General features: G+C 37.5%; 1 protein-coding gene across 1 annotated transcript in view; it reads left to right on the forward strand.

Moving 5' to 3' along the window:
* The window catches only part of LOC101858551, a gene marked incomplete at its 5' end in the record, with an annotated part of 19,508 nt that extends 2,209 nt beyond the window's left edge, over positions 1-17,299 (forward strand). The window contains 16 exon segments of the mRNA XM_005096124.3: positions 1,636-1,820; positions 2,764-2,894; positions 3,958-4,087; positions 5,105-5,173; positions 6,947-7,053; positions 8,182-8,266; positions 8,818-9,069; positions 9,965-10,059; positions 10,261-10,377; positions 11,183-11,243; positions 12,131-12,241; positions 13,046-13,110; positions 14,789-14,860; positions 15,485-15,587; positions 16,343-16,409; positions 16,962-17,299. Of these exon segments, the coding sequence (XP_005096181.1) occupies positions 1,668-1,820; positions 2,764-2,894; positions 3,958-4,087; positions 5,105-5,173; positions 6,947-7,053; positions 8,182-8,266; positions 8,818-9,069; positions 9,965-10,059; positions 10,261-10,377; positions 11,183-11,243; positions 12,131-12,241; positions 13,046-13,110; positions 14,789-14,860; positions 15,485-15,587; positions 16,343-16,409; positions 16,962-17,074 (1,731 nt within the window). The 3' untranslated portion in view covers positions 17,075-17,299.
* Positions 17,300-20,837: the final 3,538 nt, after the last annotated feature.

The raw sequence follows: 20,837 nt of genomic DNA on the forward strand, positions 1-20,837 counted from the left end.
TGAGAATCAACCCCCCGGGCTGTGCCACTGACTGAAGTGTCTTTAGGCCATTCCCATTTCTCGTTCAAACATAGTAGAATTGTAAATGGGCTGATTCATGTCACGCTCATAACTGTGCCTGATCTACAACAGGGAACTGCTGTTTTTTCTTTCCTGATTCTTACTGTTGTCATTTTCCTCTACTTCTTTTGTATGTTTGTCACTCCCTTGTGACCCGCTATTTTGGGGTGCCTTGATAGTTGAAGCAGACTTTGTGCTGTTGAACCTAGAGAGGTGAGCAGTCTTAGTCTGAATCCCTGTAAAGACTTCTCTGTTGACACCCACCCCTTGGTGCTCATATGACCTTATGCAGTTGCGAGCGCCGTAAAATCCTCTACTATAAAAAAAAAAGAAAAAAAAAATGAGAATCACAAATAAATGGATTCTCAGCAGAGTCAAAATGAGAATCACAAATAAATGGATTCTCAGCAGAGTCAAAGTGACCCTCAAGTTTTTCAGTAAGTTTTTCCTTTTATCCTTACAGGTGAGGATTGCTTCCGTCTCGGTGAGAGTAGAGAGAGGTGGCGTGGAGTTTACGGGTACGTTCCTGTGTTCTATAAACTTTGACTGACCATGGTACATTATCATGCCCTATCAATCAAATAGCCCTCAGAGCTTATATTAGTGTAGGATAGAGCGTGTATGAATGCAATCTATTATTATTGTTATAATTATAATTATAATAATAATAATAATAATTATTATTATTATTATTTTTATTATTATTATATATTATTATCATTGTTATTATTATTAAATGTGTGTGTACCTGGTAAAAGGCCCCAGGAGTTGTTGGAAATGTTTGATACTTAAATAAGGGCATATTTTTCCTGTAGCAAATTCAGTGCTGAACGTGCTGATAAAATTTTTTTTTCAATATATCTTGAGTAGTTTTAAAGATATGCCACTTTCTTGTAGCATAAGGTGTAAAAAGAAAGTTTTGGAGAAAAACCCAATTTCTGGCTCATTTTTAGCCTTTGGTGAAGTGCATCATGTTGCAAAAATCGCTACTGACTGTAATAGAAAATACATGTATTTAGACTTAAAATATTATAAAATTATTTTATAATGTTATTAAGAAATGGTTAAACATGTGTTTAGCTAGCATGGTGCTGAGAGAAAAGTAAAGGATTTACCAGTATTAACAAGCACCTGTAATAATCACAAATGCCTTGACTCACAGAAGCAGCACCAGTCTGTTGACTGGTTATGATTATAAAACCCATTGCACTATTGCAACCTCCCGGTTATGGCTTTCCTATTTATTATTATCCTTTTGAAGCTTCAGTCTGTCCTTCATGCTTTTTAAAAGTATTTTTTTAGAAATTTGCATTTATTCAAAGACAAAAAACCCAACATTTTTCCAAAGCATAATTCAAGAGTTTAGGTGTGAACTGTGGCGTGAACGAATACACAAAGACATTTTTAATATGGGGTAATAATATAGATTGTAAAGCGCTTTGAGCTTGCTGTTGAGTGGGAATTTGCGTTATACAAATGCTGTGTATTATTAATAACATGTATACTTTCTTATAACCCTTGCTTTATCTCTCTCCTTATTTCTGTTTCTCTCTCTGAACATGATATGTGGAGCAGAGTTGTGCGTCTAGTCGAACGGATCATCCGACATGGGTGAAGCAGACGAGAAAGTTCTGTCTTTGTGCGAAGAATTCTGGCAATGGAGGCTGGCTGACGACCCGGAAATTGCCTCCTTTATCGGGTTCTCAGAATTTGCTGACAGATGGCAGGACATTAGCGAGAAAGCTTACCTCGAGAGAGAGGTAGGTACAAAGAGTTCTTTTTATATATATATAATAGGCAGAAAACTATGAATAAGTTTTGCTTTTGTTTGGGTTTATTTTTGTTTGTTTTTTGTTTGTTTTAGAATTAAAAGTGGGAAGTGAGTAGCCAACATCTGTGGTGTAGTGGTGGAATGCTTCACTGTTGCACGCAGGAGACCTGAGTTCAATTCCTGAGTGGGGAGTAGTTTTTATCGAATATCTCGACAGTCTTTCTGCTGGGATGTTGTATCCCTCTCAGCCCAAGTTGGCCCTGATAAGCAGGGTCAGAATCCTATCTCCTGAATTATCTATTTGTCAATGTGGATGTAAAACTAGTAAAAGTACTGACATTTAAAAAAAAAATAATTAAAAATGAGGTTAAGCGAGTGTAGTGTACATGGGGAAAATTAGAAAGCTACCGTACTGAAAACTAAACTGTTGTAGATTGTTGCTTTTCCTACAATGTCTAATTCTGTCTTACAGTATTTAATAAGTTTTATGATTTGGCTTTACCTCTTTTATCTCCGACAAGCCCCTCCCAGTGGCTCGTGGTCGGACGGAACTGCTGTGCTGGTGAGTCGCTGGCAGCGGCTCGGGCACATTCCTTTACAACGACTTTGACGTCAAAATACTTTTTGGCAATTCCTGAAAACAGGACTCTTTTATAGGGAGATCATTCATTAGATAAAGAACTATTAAAATGGGTTGACTTGTTTTAATTTAATGACCCATTTCGTGACGTTTTTGTCATTTTGAAATTTAGTAGGTACCAAAAAAGGGCCCCGCCGTAATGGATTTGCCCCCCCCACGGAGATAAAAAAGAGTTCGAATTTTAGAACCTTGGACCTTGGGGGCTGAAATCTTTTTTTTGTGCTGTCAAAAAAGTCCTTAAAAACTCCTATTGCTAACAGTATTTTGTCACGTTTTGTTTTTCTTAAATCAGGAACGCATCAAAGAATTCTACACCAAGGCAGTGGCCATAGACAGCAGTCACTGCAGTCCTGACATTGCTCTTAGCCATCGTTTGTTCGTTGATGATCTTTCCTCCTACCTCAAAGGATCAGCGTTTAAAGGGTAATCAAACAATTGTTGTTGAAAATTTGTACCTAAACTAAATGGATTTTAAGAAAAAGATTTGCATGTACTATTTTTCTGTATTTTCCCAAAGGCTGTTGATTTTATGAAGTTATTGTTTATCCAGTTTATCTCTGAAAGCCTTACAATAATATTTTCTCCCTGCATCGATCTCTGCTGCAAGTACAATATTAACTCTTGTCCTTGTTTTATTCTCTAGTTTGAAAATGGTGAGTCCTACTTCTTTTCTCTTTCTCAGTTGTTTCTGTGTGTCTGTCTTACTTTTTCCCAGTACTAAATGACTAGTAAAGTGAGGATGTGCTTCTCTTTACATAAACCATCTAGTAAAAGGCTACTGTTGGAATAAACATCAATTTGCATTGAAGTTTCGAATATATACATGTATCTACATAACTCTAAAGGTTTTGTGATAAATTCCTGCATGTGGTTGGATGATGCAAATGATGTGATATATGCATTATTCATTTTATTGTCAGCTATACTTTTCCTTTCTTATTGAATTTTAATGAGAGTTATTTATATATAATTTAATTTGTATGTATAGATCTACCTGTGTGTGATTTTACGATCTTGTACAGCCAAGAAAAATTTCCATTTGGGACAATAAAGTATTGTTTCATCTCATCTCATCTTATCTTATCTTGTCTTGTATTGTCTTGTCTTGTCTTGTCTTGTCTTGTCTTGTCTTGTCTTGTCTTGTCTTATCTAAAACAAAAGGTAGGTGTCCTTAATGAGAGGCGAGGTACAGTATCCTTGCTTTGAACTAAAACATTTCTGTTGCATGTCTAGTAAGAAGTTTGACAAGAACAAGTGGGTGGTTGGCGGGTGCTCTGGTGTGGTTTGATTCTTCTTTCCTATCAAACATCTATCGTCTTTATCTCCCCTCCTTCTTTTTTATGTTTGTTACTCTCTTATAACACGTCTAATCTTCTGGTGCTCATATGACTTTATGAGGTTGCGAGCGCCGTAAAACCTCTACTAAAACCAAAAAAACAAGACTAAAACAAAAACCAAATGTCTTTCTCTTACTTGATCCCGGCAGCTACCTAATGCCAATCAACAACATTGACGGAATTCAGTCAGAGGCCAGCATCTTCATCAGCTCTGTAAATTACGACTCCGTGGAAGATTACAAAAAGTACATTTGCAGACTGAAGTCATTACCGTTCAGGGTAAGTTTGAAAAATCTTTTTTCCCATTGGGATTTTCTTGATGTTGACTTTGCCTGCTGTCATAGTGCGATGATGTGGTACAAAAAACAGAACAATAATAGTACCAAGAAAGCAGCTGAAAATGTATCAAATCTTTCTATGCTTTTAGATAATAAACCCTATCTGGTTCATCCCCCCCCCCAAAAAATAAAAAAATTGTAGTGCCAGAACAAATCTCTTTACTGGCCAGGCATGCATGTTATTTCTCCCTTGAGATTCCCTTTAATGCTAAACCTGGCTATGATAAAGATATTTCAGGGACATTCAGATGTGGTGTGTCGTTTTCATATCTGGTGAGGAAAGTGTGGTATAGCCACAGTAAACAGATATTTAAAGAAAAGTATTTTTACATAGTGGAAAAGAGAGAGAGAGAGAGAGAGAGAGAGAGAGAGAGAGAGAGAGAGAGAGAGAGAGAGAGGGGGAGAGGGGGAGGGGAGGAATAAAGGATGGATGGACAGGCAGACAGACAACACTCAAAAAAACACTTCACATTTGTGTTGAAATCAGACGCTTGTCAAAATAATGTAATTGAAGAAGTTGGCATTTTTCGGCCAGTTTGTCAATTTTTATCGAATTTTTGTTCTTTGGCTCAGCACTTTATATGTCTAATAAAAAACATATTTCAGAGTGATTTTTACATAAAAACATTGATTAAAGGCGGCCATTTTCTGGCTAATTTTACCTACGAAACCTGTCGATCTTCACCTCCTTCAATTGCAAATATCTCGACTTATATTAAAGACAGCTGGATATTTCTTTCATCAAAAGCAAGACGAGTGAAAAAGCTTTAAGCTGGTACCAATAACTCTATATATGCCCAAAAATTGAGGAGCACCTGGTTCCTCCGCGTCGTGACACATTTATGTTTTGCTGTTGAGTAGACTTTTTCTGTTTTAATGATGCAAAATAAGAAACAAATTGTTCTTGTTTCGCGTCCCCCTCCCCCTTCCCCCTCCCCCCTTCCCCCTTATCCCACAGATACAACAAGTGGAAGAAACTTTGAAGAGAGGAGTTGCACAAGGGATTGTCCTCTATCCCACTTCACTGGTAAGACAAAGTCCTAAATATAGGCCCTCTGGTAATATTTTACTTGTGACAGGAATGTTTCATTTCCGTGATTTCTCTCAGGTTTTGATATCCTTCAAACTATGATAGGAAAAGAGCCCATTAAAACTTGATCAAATGAGCTGTTTCATGATAACTGGCGAGACATTTGGACTATACTTTCTAACAATGATAACACTGTATTTTAATATCAATTAGATCTAATTTATTTCAACTTTAAAAAATCAGAACATTTGAAAGACATAAATAGAATCCTATTAAATGCAGTCATTTGAAAAAAAAAGTAGGTTCTGCTTAATGAAAATTTTGTGGTGTGTTTAGTTTCGGTAACTAACGGACAGAAAAAAACCCTCATTTGTCCCATCAGTTATTGAAGCTAAACAAGTCACAGAATTTGCATTCAGTGGCCTACTTTTTTTTCAAATGACTGCCTTTAATATGATTCTTAATCTGTGAAGTGTGCTTACAAAATGAGTTTTTTCTCAGATTTGAGCCCTATGGAAATAGATACACTTATGGGTGAAGTTTTTACAATATATAAGTATGAAGTACTAAAAGGCATGTTATACTTAAAGAATATGGCATCTATAGAAGATCTACAAATTTGACCCTTGTGTCGATTTTTTGGCTAACCTCTCCACTTGTGGATAGCGAGAAGTAACTCGTTTTGTCAGCTCGCCTCACATATGTCTTTCAAATGTTCTGATCTTTTGTTCAGTTTTATCTTCAGTCTCTTACTGACTTCAATTTTCTTATTCTTACCTTAACTGCATTATGATGACGTCATAATATATGTCACTGAAAGCTTTCTCTGCTGTTACTAAGAAAAGACAGAAAGAAACATTTGCTTTGAGTTCTATTCTCAGTTTGACACACTTGTTTTGTGTTCTATTGTCAGTTTGACAAACTTGTTTTGTGTTCTATTGTCAGTTTGACACACTTGTTTTGTGTTATACTGTCAGTTTGACACACTAGCTTTGTGTTCTATTGTCAGTTTGACACACTAGTTTTGTGTTCTATTGTCAGTTTGACAAACCTGCTTTGTTTTCTATTGTCAGTTTGACACACTAGTTTTGTGTTCTATTGTCAGTTTGACAAACCTAATTTGTTTTCTATTGACAGTTTGACACACTAGCTTTGTGTTCTATTGTCAGTTTGACACACTAGTTTTGTGTTCTATTGTCAGTTTGACAAACCTGCTTTGTTTTCTATTGACAGTTTGACACACTAGCTTTGTGTTCTATTGTCAGTTTGACACACTAGCTTTGTGTTCTATTGACAGTATGACACATTTACTTTGTTTTCTGTCGACAGAATGACACCTTCGCGTTGTTTTTTGTTGACAGAAGGATGCCTTCGCATTGTTTTCTGCCCTTGTTTTATTTAATGTTGAAACAAAACGACATGCTCTCTATGCTTTTTTTAATGGATAGAATGTCAGGCCCACTGTGTTTTCTGTGGACAGGGTAATGGGTTAATTACATTTTTTTTTGGACACATTAATGAACGCAATATTTTTTTGTGGACAGAATAATGGACTCATTATATATTTTTTGTGGACAGAATAATGGGCTCATTTTATTTTTTGTGGACAGAATAATGGACTCATTTTTATATTTTGGGGGACAGAATAATTTAAACTATATTTTTTGGTGGACTGCATAATGGGCTCATTTTTATATTTTGTACACACAATAACTCATTTTATTTTTTTGTCCACAAAATGAAGGGCTCTTTTTTATTTTTTGTGGACAGAATCAGGTGCTTGGACAGTTAGACACTCAAGGCAATAAACCTGTGGAAGAACTCAACCTTTTAAAGCCATGTTTAAAAGAACCACCGACTATACCAGTCGCTGACTTGTGAGTAAAACATGAAGATTAAAGCTTGATGATTGATTCCTAGGAATTTTGAGTGCCGGTCTGAATACTTCTTGCCGTTCTCTCAGTTAAATCATGGGTGGGTAGCAGGTGCTTTGGTGTGGTTTATTGCTTCTTTTATATCAAACATCTATCGTCTCTATATCTCTCCTCCTTCTTTTCTTTGTGTCTTACTGGTAACACCTCTGATTTTCAGCACTTATATGACTGTTTGTATTACAAGTGCCATAAAAGTTTTACGAAAACTAAATGAAAACTCAATTAAATGGCTTAAATAATGTAGTGTAGGTCATCTGGTGTGTATGTAAGAAATACTTTTTGTTTGTTTGTTATTTATTTTTGTGTGTGTGTGGGGAGGGGGGGGTGTTAAAATTATTAGTTTTGCAATATAATCATAATAATGTATATATCATCCCCATTTAGATTTAAAAGGGTAGTTTTTCTCTTTGAAGTTTAAAAAAATGTTTTCCTTCTGTGTGTTTTTATCTTTATATATATATATTCTATGAATAGTCACATTTCATATCTTGAAGCATCTTAGATTTGATTTCCTTAAGACAGGAAACATTGCCAGATCCCATGAACACTAAAGGAAAAACTTCACATACAAACAGAGGAACTGAGCAGGGTGGCCTAGTATTTGATAGATACCGGACTTCAACACTGATGTGATCGAGAAGACAGAGAGAGACTGACTGACTGACTGACTGACTGACTGACTGACTACCTTGTGTCCACAGACAGCGAAAGATCTTGTCAGTATGTTAATGTTTTAGCGCCTCTAAATGGCTGCTTGCAATGTATGCTTCCCAGGAAGTTGAGGCTGTTTCAGAATGCTCTCAGGTCTGCTGGGGTAATAGTATAGATTGTGAAGCACACAGAGCTTGCTGTTGAGCAGGGATTTGTGCTATACAAATACTATCTATTATTATTATCATTATTGTTAAAAACTGACTGTTGACTGTCTGGCGACAGACCAGCTGAAAGAACTAAATATGATGACAAACTGATGGTCTGACTTCACACCCTCGGACTGAAGGATAGAACAGACATTCTAATTGACTTTCCCCCTTTTTGAAAAATAGAAACTAAAATTTCTCATATTCTCAGGAAACAGTTCAAGGAAGAAGCCCGGAGCCTTCTTCTCAATGGTGTGCAGTCAGCTTATAGGTCGCTGAAAAAATATCTGGAGGAGGTAAGATATATACATGAAGGATTTTGTGAACAAAACCCCCAAGACTTTGACACTCATCTCGTGGTAGATATTTGGCTACCTTGTTAAAATTACAAAGTTTTGTCTGACATTTTTGGCTGTTTTAATTTACTAAGACCGTGAGGTCAGGAACCGAATGTTCTATCTGCTCTATCAAATTCGAAAGAATATTTGGAGTCTTTATCAAGATTTATGGAAAAATGGTGATAAAAGCAGATAAAATGTACATTGCAGTTTCCACTGACTTTCAAGCTTTGAAAGTCACCAAACTTTTGACATCCATTTTTTCGATTATTTTACCTCTGACACCAGGCGACCTTAACTTCCTTCAATCACAAATGTCTTACTTATATATATATGCGAGATAGATGTAGATTTTTTTCATAAAAAACAAGGCAAATGGGCAGACTTTAAGCATATATACCAATAACTACATTTGCTAAAAAATTGACAAGCGCCTGATTCCACCATGCTGTGACACATACTCACGTGTTTCAGTTACTCAAGCTCAAACAAATTTGTCCATCCTCCAGGAGTACATCCCACAATGCCGAGCAAGCCCTGGTGTCTCGTCACTACCCAACGGTCAGCGCTGGTACCAGCAGTGCCTCGACTACCACCTCAGCTACGCAACCTCGCCTCAGGAAGTACACGATCTTGGCTTGCAAGAAGTGGCCAGAATTCAGAAACAAATTGTTGATGTCGCAAAACGGGAAGGTCTCACAACCGACATCTCCAAATTGAAACGAGAGATTATTGAAAGGCAGACTCTCTTTAAAACGAAGGTTTGAATTTTACTTAACCCCTTCGTCGCCTTATGACGTACCTGGAACGTTGAGAAAAAAACGCGTAATTTTTAGCGCCGTACCATGACATCACGGAAGTTGGCAAAATTTGTCGCTCCTGGTTGCCTATATGACGTTTTATTTATGTCGTGCTAATGACCTGGCTCTAATTCTTCTGTACAGAGTTTTAGCCACAAGCGCTACATAAATGTGTATTCAGGAATAAAAGATGCGCGTATCTGTATCAAATTTAGTAGTATTATTACTTTACTGCTAAGCTTGCAAGCGATCTATAAACACAGATCTAGGCTTGCTGGTGGCCGCTTGCTCTTATAAAACGTAAAAGTCTAGATGACTTTAAAAAGTAAAATAAATTCACTTTTTGACTTAGATTTGCAGGTTTTTCGAAATTATGAGTAAGGTGGGAGGAAATTGGGAATAAGAAAAGTGAGAAACGTGACAATCGAAGACTCGGTGTCCGAAATACATCATGAGTTCGCTAGATCTAGGTCTAGATAACACTGAGACATTAAGCTGCTGTCCTGGGAAATGAGCTCAGCTGAAAATCAGTGCTGACAGAAGGAATGCATTATACCCCTTGGCAATGAAAATGTTAACTTGTGGTGGTATCTGTGTGGCAACATGAGAAAACCAAGGACTAGAGTTGGGAAAAATCACTTCCTGAGTCAAGGGCATTGTCTAAATCTGTAGATTTTATAGGTTTACGGAAACTTTTACTTTTTCAAAATAGTGCACTATATTATATACACTTTACAATATTTTTAATAAATTTTTTTTTCAAAATTTTTAGTAAACGTGGGCAGTACACAAATTTGAATTCTTGTTTGTTGATTCAACAGTTTTGCTTCCCCTTTTTTTTTTCTTCTCAACTCAGGATGAAGCTCTTGACTTTGTGAAAGATATTTGCTACAACCGGATCAGACCTCAGTTGCCAAAGTACTTCAAAAATATCCCTGATATACCTTTGAAGTGAGTTTGAAGTTGATGTTCTGCCACTCGTGGAGATGCTGAATCATCTTATTTGTTCAATTAGGTGTGATTTTTCCATCTCTCTCTCTCTCTTGAACACGTCAGAAATTGTGAATTTTGAAAATGCATTCTTGAACTGCACAAATTGACATTGTTTGTATTTGTCTCTTTAAATAACATTTTAATAAATTTCTTTTCAAGGATTATATTAGTGCCTGACTACATTAAAGGCGTACCGCTAGGATTTTACCATGGAGGTACTCCTGATGGATCTCGGGAAGGAGCCTACAACCTCAATACTGAAGATCTCTCAAAATGGTAAGTGTTTGTCTACTTTGGGTTCACTTTAATCCAGAACACGTCACTAACTGACACAAGCACAAGAATAACTGCTCACAGCACGAATCTCGGACAGCAACTGAACTTTATTACTCACCCCACTAGTCGCTACTGCGCATGTCTTAAAGTGACGGGAGGTAGCTCCTTTAAAACAGGAATGGACAATAACCTTGTTATGTCCCATATACAACAGTAAGTAGTTTACACTTCTCAGTATTTAACTGAGTAACTCTGTAAGTGAACACTGTTAGTTATACGTGGGGACTGAAATTACCTTTTGGAGTAAACAAAATGTTACTGATTGGCAAACGAAAATATGTGCTGTCTAGCATGCACAAGACAAATCGGTAACTAAAACATTTACCGTCACTCAAACTTTACAGAGAATGATATACTCCCTGTATAGAGATGTGGAAAGGCATGAAATAATGTCAAGAAGCTATCTCAGGATAGGGCAGAGTGGAAGGTGGTCTTTACTCTGGTCCAGGGTGAGAAAGCTGACGATGATGATGATGATGATGATGATGATGATGATGATGATGATGATGATGATGATGATGATTGTGATAATGATGATGATGATAATGATGATGATGATGATGATGACAATAATGATGAAAGCCAACAATGATGTAAGCCAACAATGATGAAAGCCAACGATGATGATAATGATGATGATGATGATGATGATGATGATGATGATGATGATGATGATGATGATGATGATGATGATGATGATGATGACGGTGATGATGAAACTGCAGCAAGCCTTTTGTATCCCCAGCCTGCCATTCCTGCTTCCATGTTTGTCGCTGCATGAGGGCGAGCCAGGACACCACACACAGGTAGGCTACTGACCTCATGCGGCATGAGAGCCTAAATTTTGGGATTAGTTATTACTGTTGTATTGTAAAACACTCAGAGCCTGTGTACTTTAACCCTATCCGTACGCTCTGGGGTCATTTATACCCCCCGGGGTTGTATTCTTCACATTTTAGAATACTTCTAGTATGAAGATCTCTTTGAAACTTTCAGTATTTCTCAAAGAACCATTTGACAGACTGCTATGCAAAGCGTATAGATCAAACAAGTAAATTTCCTCTTTGGAAAGTGGTGGCACAGAGTTCCCCACGTCGTAAGGATACGATAGTAAAAACGATGTAAGGATAGGGTTAATTGGAGTTGAGCGCTATGTAAATGCCATATATTATTATTACAGCTTTCTCCTTCCCCAATCAATCCCTTTGTGAAATAGGGTCGGTTCATGGTTTACCGGGCACAGTTTTGGATCCCCAGGGACACGGAGTAGTGCTAGAATTAGTGGTCAGTTTCCTATAGTTAGAACTGCTTTGTTAATACTACTGTGTCTAACAGAAAAATGTGAGGCATCGTGGTGAAGCGTGCGCTCGTCAAAAGGACGAAATCCGAGAAATTGAAATCTTTTGGCCAGTTTAGAAATTTTTTTCAAATTTTTGTTTTTTTTGGCTCAACACTTTTTACATCCATTCAAAAACACTTCTATGTGTGGATTTTATGGACAAATCTTGATTAAAGGCACAACAAATTTTAATTTGCAGTTTCCAAGGACTCTTACGCTATGCGAGTCACCAAACTTTGGCGGTCATTTTCGCAAATTTTTCCCCTGAGCACCTGCTTATCGCCCACTGTTAAAATGTGGAGACGTGTAGTTCTCCTTGTGATCTCTTGCTGTTTTTTTCGTTCCCACTTCCAGTTTGCGCATGCAATGACGGCACACCACTTACCCAACTTCCGACGCTACACAGAGGAAAGCAAGTACTATCTTGCTCCAGGCAAATATGCCAAGCATACAGCTTATCTTGAAGTGAGAGATGTTTACTTTTTTAAATCTTGGTTTCTATTGTATTGCAACTGATTTTTTCATGTTTGTTTCATATATATTATGTAAGCTCAGTTATTTCTATTGACTCTTATTTTACATAGAATAGCCTTTAAAAAAATTTAAACCAAGCTTCATTTTCTTCGGTTTACATTAATTGTTATTCCCTGTCTTTATTCTTTTCTTGAGTAAAATTCCGTTTGAAGTAAGCTTATAAGCTATTAGTAATAGTATCAAGAGACTGCACCTTATTGGGTTAAGACTGGGTGACCACTATCTGCAAGGCTGCAGCTGATCAAGAAAAAGAAGACTTTTTTGCTTCCGAAAACTTGATAACCTTTCTCAGAATTAGCATTGCTCTTGTGTCTATTTTAAGCTGAGATGTTGACATAAAACGTTTGTACTAAAATAGAGAGACTATTTTTGACTATTTTTTGTTGTTGTTAATCAGCAGAGGGAAGTGCTAAACAAACTGACAAACTGTTAACTTTGTATGAAAGAGTTTCATAAATAAGCATGCCAATTTTGTCATTGGCTTTGAGTTTGAGTAGTTAAATTTTAGTTCGATAACATAGGATCTGAACTGTTTTTACTACATATCTGGGGAATGATTAAATTTGAAAATGATTTTTTAAAATGAAGATCTTCTTGGTTCAAGATGATTAAATACAAGTATATGGGAGCTATGAATTCCACTTTGACATGTTTGTCAATTACACTTTTCAAACACAATCATTCTATGCCGTTAACATTTTTGATGAATTTTGTGTTATTTTGTCTATTTCTCAGGGTTGGGGGCTGTATGTGGAGGCTCTTGGCGAGGAGATGGGCATGTATCTCGATAACTATGAGCTGTGAGTTTTTTTGTTTATTACTGATTATCAGCAGTTCTGAAACATTGACTTTCCACTGTTTTTCATCAGTTCTGACTTTATTTTTGTGTTGAATCTTAGTATACGGAAGGCTATTCCTTCATTGTAAGCATCACAAACTTCTCTATAACTCAGAAACTCCACTCCTGTTTAACTCCTTATCTATAGCGAGCTGCTCCCAGCGGCTCGCGGGGGCAACTACTCTGCCGGTCAGCTGCTGGCAGCGGCTGGGACTCATTCATTTACCACGACTTCCACGTCAAATTACGTTTCGGCACATGCTGAAAACAGGTCTCTTCTAGCTGGGAGTTCATTCATTAGATGAAGAACTATCAAAATAGGTTCGCTTGTTTTGATTTAATTTCCAATTTAGTGATGTATGTGTCACTTTTAGATTTCGCACCAAGAAGGGCCCCGGCATAGTGGGTTTATGCCTCTCGGAGATAAAGAGTTACCTTTTTACATGAAGTAAATACCAAACTGAGCAGGCAGAAATGAATAATCCAGTCTGTAAATATACAATTTGACTATGTAGGCCTATATTGATGAATTTACTGAAGTTTGGTAGATTATTGTTACAACTGTAAACAACTGGGAGATGCTGTGTTGAGACAGTTGAACTAGTGTGCGGTACACTAAGAGTTGAAATTGAACAATTTGAAAGTAGTGACAATACGAGTTTTCATTACAATGGTTACGAGCGTATAAGTCACCACTTTTACTTTAGGTATTATACTGTGATAACTACTCACGCTCACACAGTGGCTGTATACTGTATGGCACTTTTGTCTTTGTTTTTTTTATCGTCTTTATTTTTCAATGTAATTCTTTTTTTTCAACATTTTGCACTGCTGTCATATTTCTTGTCAGTTTATCAATCTGAAATTATGAATTCTTTTGATGCCACTGCTGGTGGGTGTGGTATCTTTTGAATGTACTCGATATCTGATTATTAATGATTCTGGATCAGTAACTGCTCAAACTTTTGCTTTGGAGGAAGCAAATCGCTTGGAAAGGATGGATTATAAAGTTGTCATTTGAGAATTTATAAAACATTGGTGTATTGAAAAAACAATAACCCAAAAACCAAAGTTCAGGGAAGACTACCGTACAGTGTAGCTTTTCTATAACGACTTTTGATATAGTGACATTGTAGGTAGGTCTTTACTCACCAGAGTTTTCTACTCGACTGGCCGTGTAGGACAGTCTGGTCAGGTGGTGTTTTTCATGTGAGCACTTCGCGGGTCCGTGCGAAGTCATGGTCATGTTAGCTGTGAGTGTTCGGAGAGTCACTACAACATCCTCTTTATAGCGACATGGTTCCCAGATCCTGATTTTTATCCTTATATATCATTAGTAAATTTTGGTTGCCGCTCTCTAATGACAACTCTCTATAACAACATTTTTTTCTGGTCCTGACGATGTCGTTATTGAGAAACTTCACTGTAATAAATATTTTAGTATACTATTATTTCCATGAATTATTCCTTTAAATTTGGTGCATACTGGATTATTGTTTTCTTTTTATGGCGTATTCTGAGTTAAATAGGCAATTAACCATCAACCCTTCTCTGTAAAAAGAAAAAGAACATTTGTACCTTCTCTGTAAAAAGAAAAAGAACATTTGGACACATAGTTGTTGTATTTTTGTTTCAATCAGGCTAGGCCGCTACGGCTCCGAAGTATTTCGAGCTGCCCGTATGGTTGTGGACACGGGCCTACACGCTTTTGGGTGAGTCAAGTGGTGAGCGGTTAATTTTTCTTGTTTTTAAATTTATTTTCATGCTCGTCTTTGATGACGCATTTGCAGCTTTCAGGTGTTCATTGTCAGGTGTGATGGTGGCTTGCATACTAACAGCCATACTGTAATAGTTTCATCTGCCGTGGAATGGTGCGGTTAGTTTTTATAGCACAGCAGTCTGAAAATGTTTGAGTTATAGCAACAAATTTTTTTCCGGAGAATGACAGCTACGGAGGAACAAGGAGGATGGAGAGGAGGGAGGAGGAGAAACAAAAATATGTTACCTACGATAGTTACCAAGGTCTCTAATTTCTCTTTCTCAGTTTATGATGGAGGTAGACCTACTATTGTTTATTGCTATTATAATGCAATTCGCTTAAACTGAAACCTGTGGAACAGCTGCATTTTCTTTGGTTTAGATGAGTTTTCGGTTAAGAAAAGTTTCTTAAATAGAAGTGAAAAAAGATAGGGGATTTTATTTACTTTCAGTTCAGCACCGCTGTTTTCAGATTAACCCTTCTTTGGTTTTAAGCAGTGTATGTATATTCACTGTATTTTGCTTTTTTCATATCCTTCGCTTATCAAATTGTGTGCTGTGAATCTGTCCCTCTACAGCTGGAGTCGAACCCAGGCCATTCAGTACATGTTGAACAACACGATGCTTGAGGAGTCTGGGGCAGCCAGGGAAATTGATCGCTACATCACTTGGCCAGCACAGGTGAGATGATATCTGAATACGATTAATTTAAGGATAGAGTACCCATTTGAATTGTCATTATCATCGTTATTGTCGTTGTCATTGTTGATTGTTATTATTATCACTATCATCATTGTATTGAGAAGTTCTTGCGGGTGCTTTGGGGGCACCACTTGTAGGTCCTACTTCTTTTCTTTTCCTCTATTGTTTTGGTCTCTCTGTCTGTCTGTCTGTCTTTTTTCTTTGAACTAAATGACCGTTAATGAGTCGATGTTCGTCTTTTTACTCAAACAAACAGAACAAACTCAAAACTTCTTGTGGGGCCTCTACATTTATCAGCTCATCAGTTTGTGTGTGTTTGTAAAATTGTTGATATACATGTGCTATGATATTGCACTTACTTAATGCAATGTTGTTGTAACTTTTGAGTTTTTTAAATGTGTTGTATAATTGTGACTCAAATTACCACATATAGGGCTATGCGGCCGTGGCTCCACCGCGGGCCACGTCGGCTTGCATTCAACAGCCAACTTAAAGGGCCCAATAAAAGTGGAAGTTTTCTTTTCATATTTTTTTCCCTTGGTCTCACTTTTCTGTATATCCTCATTCTTGTCCATGACAGCTATAATTACACAAGTATAATTTTAGAAAAGGCCACATCAAAGCTGTCTTTTTTGCGACTTGTTTTTTTTTGGTTTTTTTCTTGTGTCTAACTTCCATTTATGTATATCAAGAGTAATTCTTTTGTTTTTCAACTCTTCTTTGTCAATTCAAAGTCTTGTGCTTACAAGTATGGAGAATTAAAAATCTGGGAGATGAGGAGGCGAGCAGAAAAGGAATTAGGTGAGTCAATGTGCAAATTAGCAGAGCTTCAAATTCAAAACAAATTTTTCAAAATTCCTGTGCAAATTAGCAGAGCTTCAAATTCAAAACAAATTTTTAAAAATTCCTGTGCAAATTAGCAGAGCTTCAAATTCAAAACAAATTTTTAAAAATTCCTGTCATAAATGTGTGGCAAACTGGGGAAATTAGAAGCTCCTTAGAATAATGAAACATGTGAAGCTGATATTTCTTGGGCTGTTAAGCATTTTTTATCTTGCTGCTCAACAACTTTTAGGTCTATTTAAAATGGCCACATTTTTGGTGTGGTTTTTACGGAAAAACATTGATTATGGGTGCAAAAATCTTTTACCCTTACCTCACTCAATTGCAAGTATCTTGACTTCTATTCAAGACAGATGGGCATTTTTTTCATAAAAAGCAAGACAAATAAACAAGCTTTCTTTAAGATTATTGCCTACCAATAGTTCCATATGTCTCATAAATGACAAGCGCCCAATTCCACTGTGTCATGACACAAATATAGAAGGTCTGTTGTTGATTTTTGATCCACAGGAATGGACTTTGACATCCGGGAGTTTCACTATCGCCTTTTGTCGTGCGGGGCCGTGCCACTTACAGAACTGGAAGAAATTGTTAACCAGTTCATTGCAGAGACAAAGATGTGAATGGCAGTATCAGCTTCTGCAACTAAAATAACCACACCAACATTAACTGCTTTATGATATATAAGGTATAAAAGAGGGAAAGGAAAAGAGCCGCTCTGATGTCTAGAATAAGAGGAAAGTTGTAGGGTACCATTAGGATATTAAGTGGAAATTCAATGTGTATGCACACACACACACACATGCAGGTGCGTGTGCACGTGCATACATACACACTCATATACACAAACACACACATCTAGTGTACACACACACACACACACACACACACACACACACACTCACACACACACGCACACATACATACACACACACACATACATACAATCACGCACTCATACACACAGACACACACACATGCACCACATACATACTCATAAAATCGCAACAGAGTACAAATGACAGCCCTTTCATTGTAGCTTACTCGTTGCAGTCGGCATTTTCTCCTAAAAGCCTACATTTTTACTGTCATTAAACAGTCAGACGTGGCTAGAGTGGGACTTTCTGTTCCCGAAGAAAAATCCCACTGCTGGCAAGTTCCCAATATAGGAGTGCAAATGGGAATTACTGAAAAATCACACACTACACGCTCTCCTCTTCTTTTACTGTCTTTTTGGCCTAGCCTAGGCCTAGGGCTATGGGACATCACTTTTGGAGTGGCTCACATAACGCGTCTCTCTGCACCATCTCTCTCTGCCGCCTGCCCCACCTCACTCATCACTGGACTGGCCAATCACAACGCGGCACTGCTGACTGCCTGTTTGAAGCCCACCTACAGCCCCCCACCCCTCAACCTCCTTCCCCCAGCTAGAGCTTGCTCGATCTCTCCCACTGTATCCAAGTTCGAGCCTTTCCGAGTCCCATTAAACCCAAGCACAGTTAATTAAGTTTACATAGACAAAAATAGGGGATTCCGGTAACGTCCCGCTGTAGGGATGGTCCCGCTGTAGGGATGGTCCCGCTGCAGTGAGTGACGCTATAGTCATGTTCTACTATAACAGACCATGAAAAGCAGGCCAGTACAGCAAGAATACTGTCGTCTGTTGTGATGGAACAGGGCGTGATTACTTTATACTTTATACTACTGTTTATGGGAGAGGGTGCGGTCATGGAGCAGTTAGTGCACTTGTCTCTGAAGTGGAAAGTCCGGGTGGGTACCTGACTTCGAGTTGGGGAAGTAAAGGCGGCGTGGAGAGGAACTGGCCACCCTACCACACTATGCCGAAGGTCCAGGAAGTTGTCTCATTGACAAGGCAATCCCCAATGTCCGGATAGGATGCGGGGACAACTTTAAATTTACAGTTTATGGGAGACATGATGATGAAATCGGTCCTTGCCAAGATAATAAAATGAAAGAAAAGGATTTTTATGGCCTTTGGGCAATTTTGTGCGGGTTTTTTTTGGCTGAACTTCTTGTATGTCCATTTTAAAACACATTTCCATGTGAATTTTACTCCAGAAATTTTAATTAAAAGCACTTAATATGTAAATTTTCAGTTTTTATGGACTCTCAAGCTATGAAAGTTACCAAACTTTGGCTGCCATTTCTCACTAATTTTACCTCCGACACCAGGCTACCCCCACCTCCTTCAATCATAAATATCTCGACTTCTATTCAAGACAGATGGGTATACATGTACCTTTCATCAAAAGCAAGACAAATGAACAAGCTTTATGATTGTGTATACATGACCCCATATATCCTTAAATTGATGAGTGCATGAATTCACCACATCGTGATACATATATTTTTTAAAATATCTTCTGTTCTGACACTTGCTTCTTGTTCTTATGGATCAGTCTTGGCTTGTCTATAAACTGTACACATGCACATACACAGCCCGCAGATTGGTTTCTTACAATTACTTTAATTGATCAGTAGGATTTAATTACAGTATATGGGAAGATGGGGGAATTCCACACCCGGGGTAATTCCACACCCCCACTTACAGCCCTTAGAACCAACAGAAATCTGTTTGACATCCAGCTTTAATAATTTGCTTCTGTCTGCCATGTTTTATTTTTCAATTCAGCTTTAATTTCTTGTTTGTCAGTCTTTTTATTTTCATTTTAGCATGTGTGCTCATGTGGGTGTGGAATTGCCCGCTATATTAAATTTTAAATTAAGTTGAAAAATGGAATAATGAGGATGGTGATATCATAGAATTCATATTATGTTTTGTTTCCTAACTTATCAGACCCAAAGTAAAACTGTAGACTTTGAGGATGTGCCCCCTTTTTACATAAAGTAGCTTCTATAACTTGTCTCACAATCCAATTGAAAAGTATGGTGTGGAATTCCCCCCATGTTACTGTACTATGTGGAGCTAAATTTTTTTATTAATTGTATTTTGCTAATTTTCCAGTTATAGATGGGAAAATTGGGATGAATTTTTAAATTTTATACTTTCCACTTTCAAAATATATCTGGTATCATGTATGCAGCAGACTTTTTTTTGATGAAGGCATCCATTCAGGTATCTCAGGTAGGGAAGTTGATCTTCCCTCAATAAACAGGTAGGCCTGATTAAACAGAGTGCTACAAAAAGTGTCTACCGGTCATCATCATCCTGTGCCAACATTGGCGATCATGGTTTCCCATTCATTCCTTTGCTCGGATGCCCTCAAAAAAGCTACGTTTCCCTGATCTTTCCCTGTTACCCATTTGTTTAGGTTCCCTTAGTATGTTGTTCTGGGCCACAGAATTCTACACTTAAGTGTAGAATTCTGTGTTCTGGGCCTACCCCTGCTTCGCTTGCCCCCAATTTTGCCAGTGAGAGCTAGATGTTCAAGACCCTTATGTCTATTCAGGTGTCTACTGGTATTTACTTTAATTTCATGACTGTGCAGAAAGATTGGGATCTCAGGTTTGTTTTATTTTTATGGATATGATGAATGCTGATTTTGTTAGTGACTGTACTAAATGGCACCAATTATGTCCCGGTGTTTGGTGGCAACATTGTTCATGTCACACAAGTTTAGATTTCCTTCCTTCCCCGATTGTTTTGAGGGGTTGAAAATCTATAAATATACCATGGAGTCCACTTAGTCCAAACTCAGTTACGGTGTAACCTGGATAGATCGAATACTGACGACTCGAAATCACGCATCCGTCGAACTGTGCCTTCAGTCCCGTTTTTTCCCCCCTTCTTTATCTTTGTAAGAAGTCCTTCGAACTACGGATCCCTCGAACTACAGAGGAACTACAGAGGCTGGTCCTGACGAATTCGAGCTATCTGTGTTATACGTATACTGAAATTTGAAAACAGCGGTAAATAAAAAGAGAATAGGTTCCTCAATTTTTTTTTACTTCGCTATGTCTGTAGTTATACGAAAATATAGCTAAACAGAAGAAAATCAGGCAATCCCACAGAGTTTGGTTTAGTGGACTTCCCTTTATCTATGTGATGGATAACCAGAAAAGTGTCTTTGGAGACCTTTTTTATTTAATAAGGTGCTTGTAAAAATATAAAGAATAATACGTTATTTTAGTTTCAGCATTGTTACTGACTGCTATGGTGATTGAAATTTTGTATTGATTTTTACTTGTCTTAGAAACTACAACTTGTGCCATATAGGGTCCTGAAGACAAATTTATAATACATATTTTCTGTGAATATTTAAACTTTTGTTTGCTGTTGATGATTGTTGGTGGTTGGCAATGCTCTGGTGTGGTTTGCTAGTTCTTTCCGATCCAATGTCTATAATCCATATCTCTCCTTCTTTTTTGTGTTTGTTACTCTCTTGTAACACCTCTAATCTTCGG

The sequence above is a fragment of the Aplysia californica genome, unplaced genomic scaffold, assembly GCF_000002075.1.
Source record: "Aplysia californica isolate F4 #8 unplaced genomic scaffold, AplCal3.0 scaffold00121, whole genome shotgun sequence".
NCBI lineage: Eukaryota > Metazoa > Mollusca > Gastropoda > Aplysiida > Aplysiidae > Aplysia > Aplysia californica.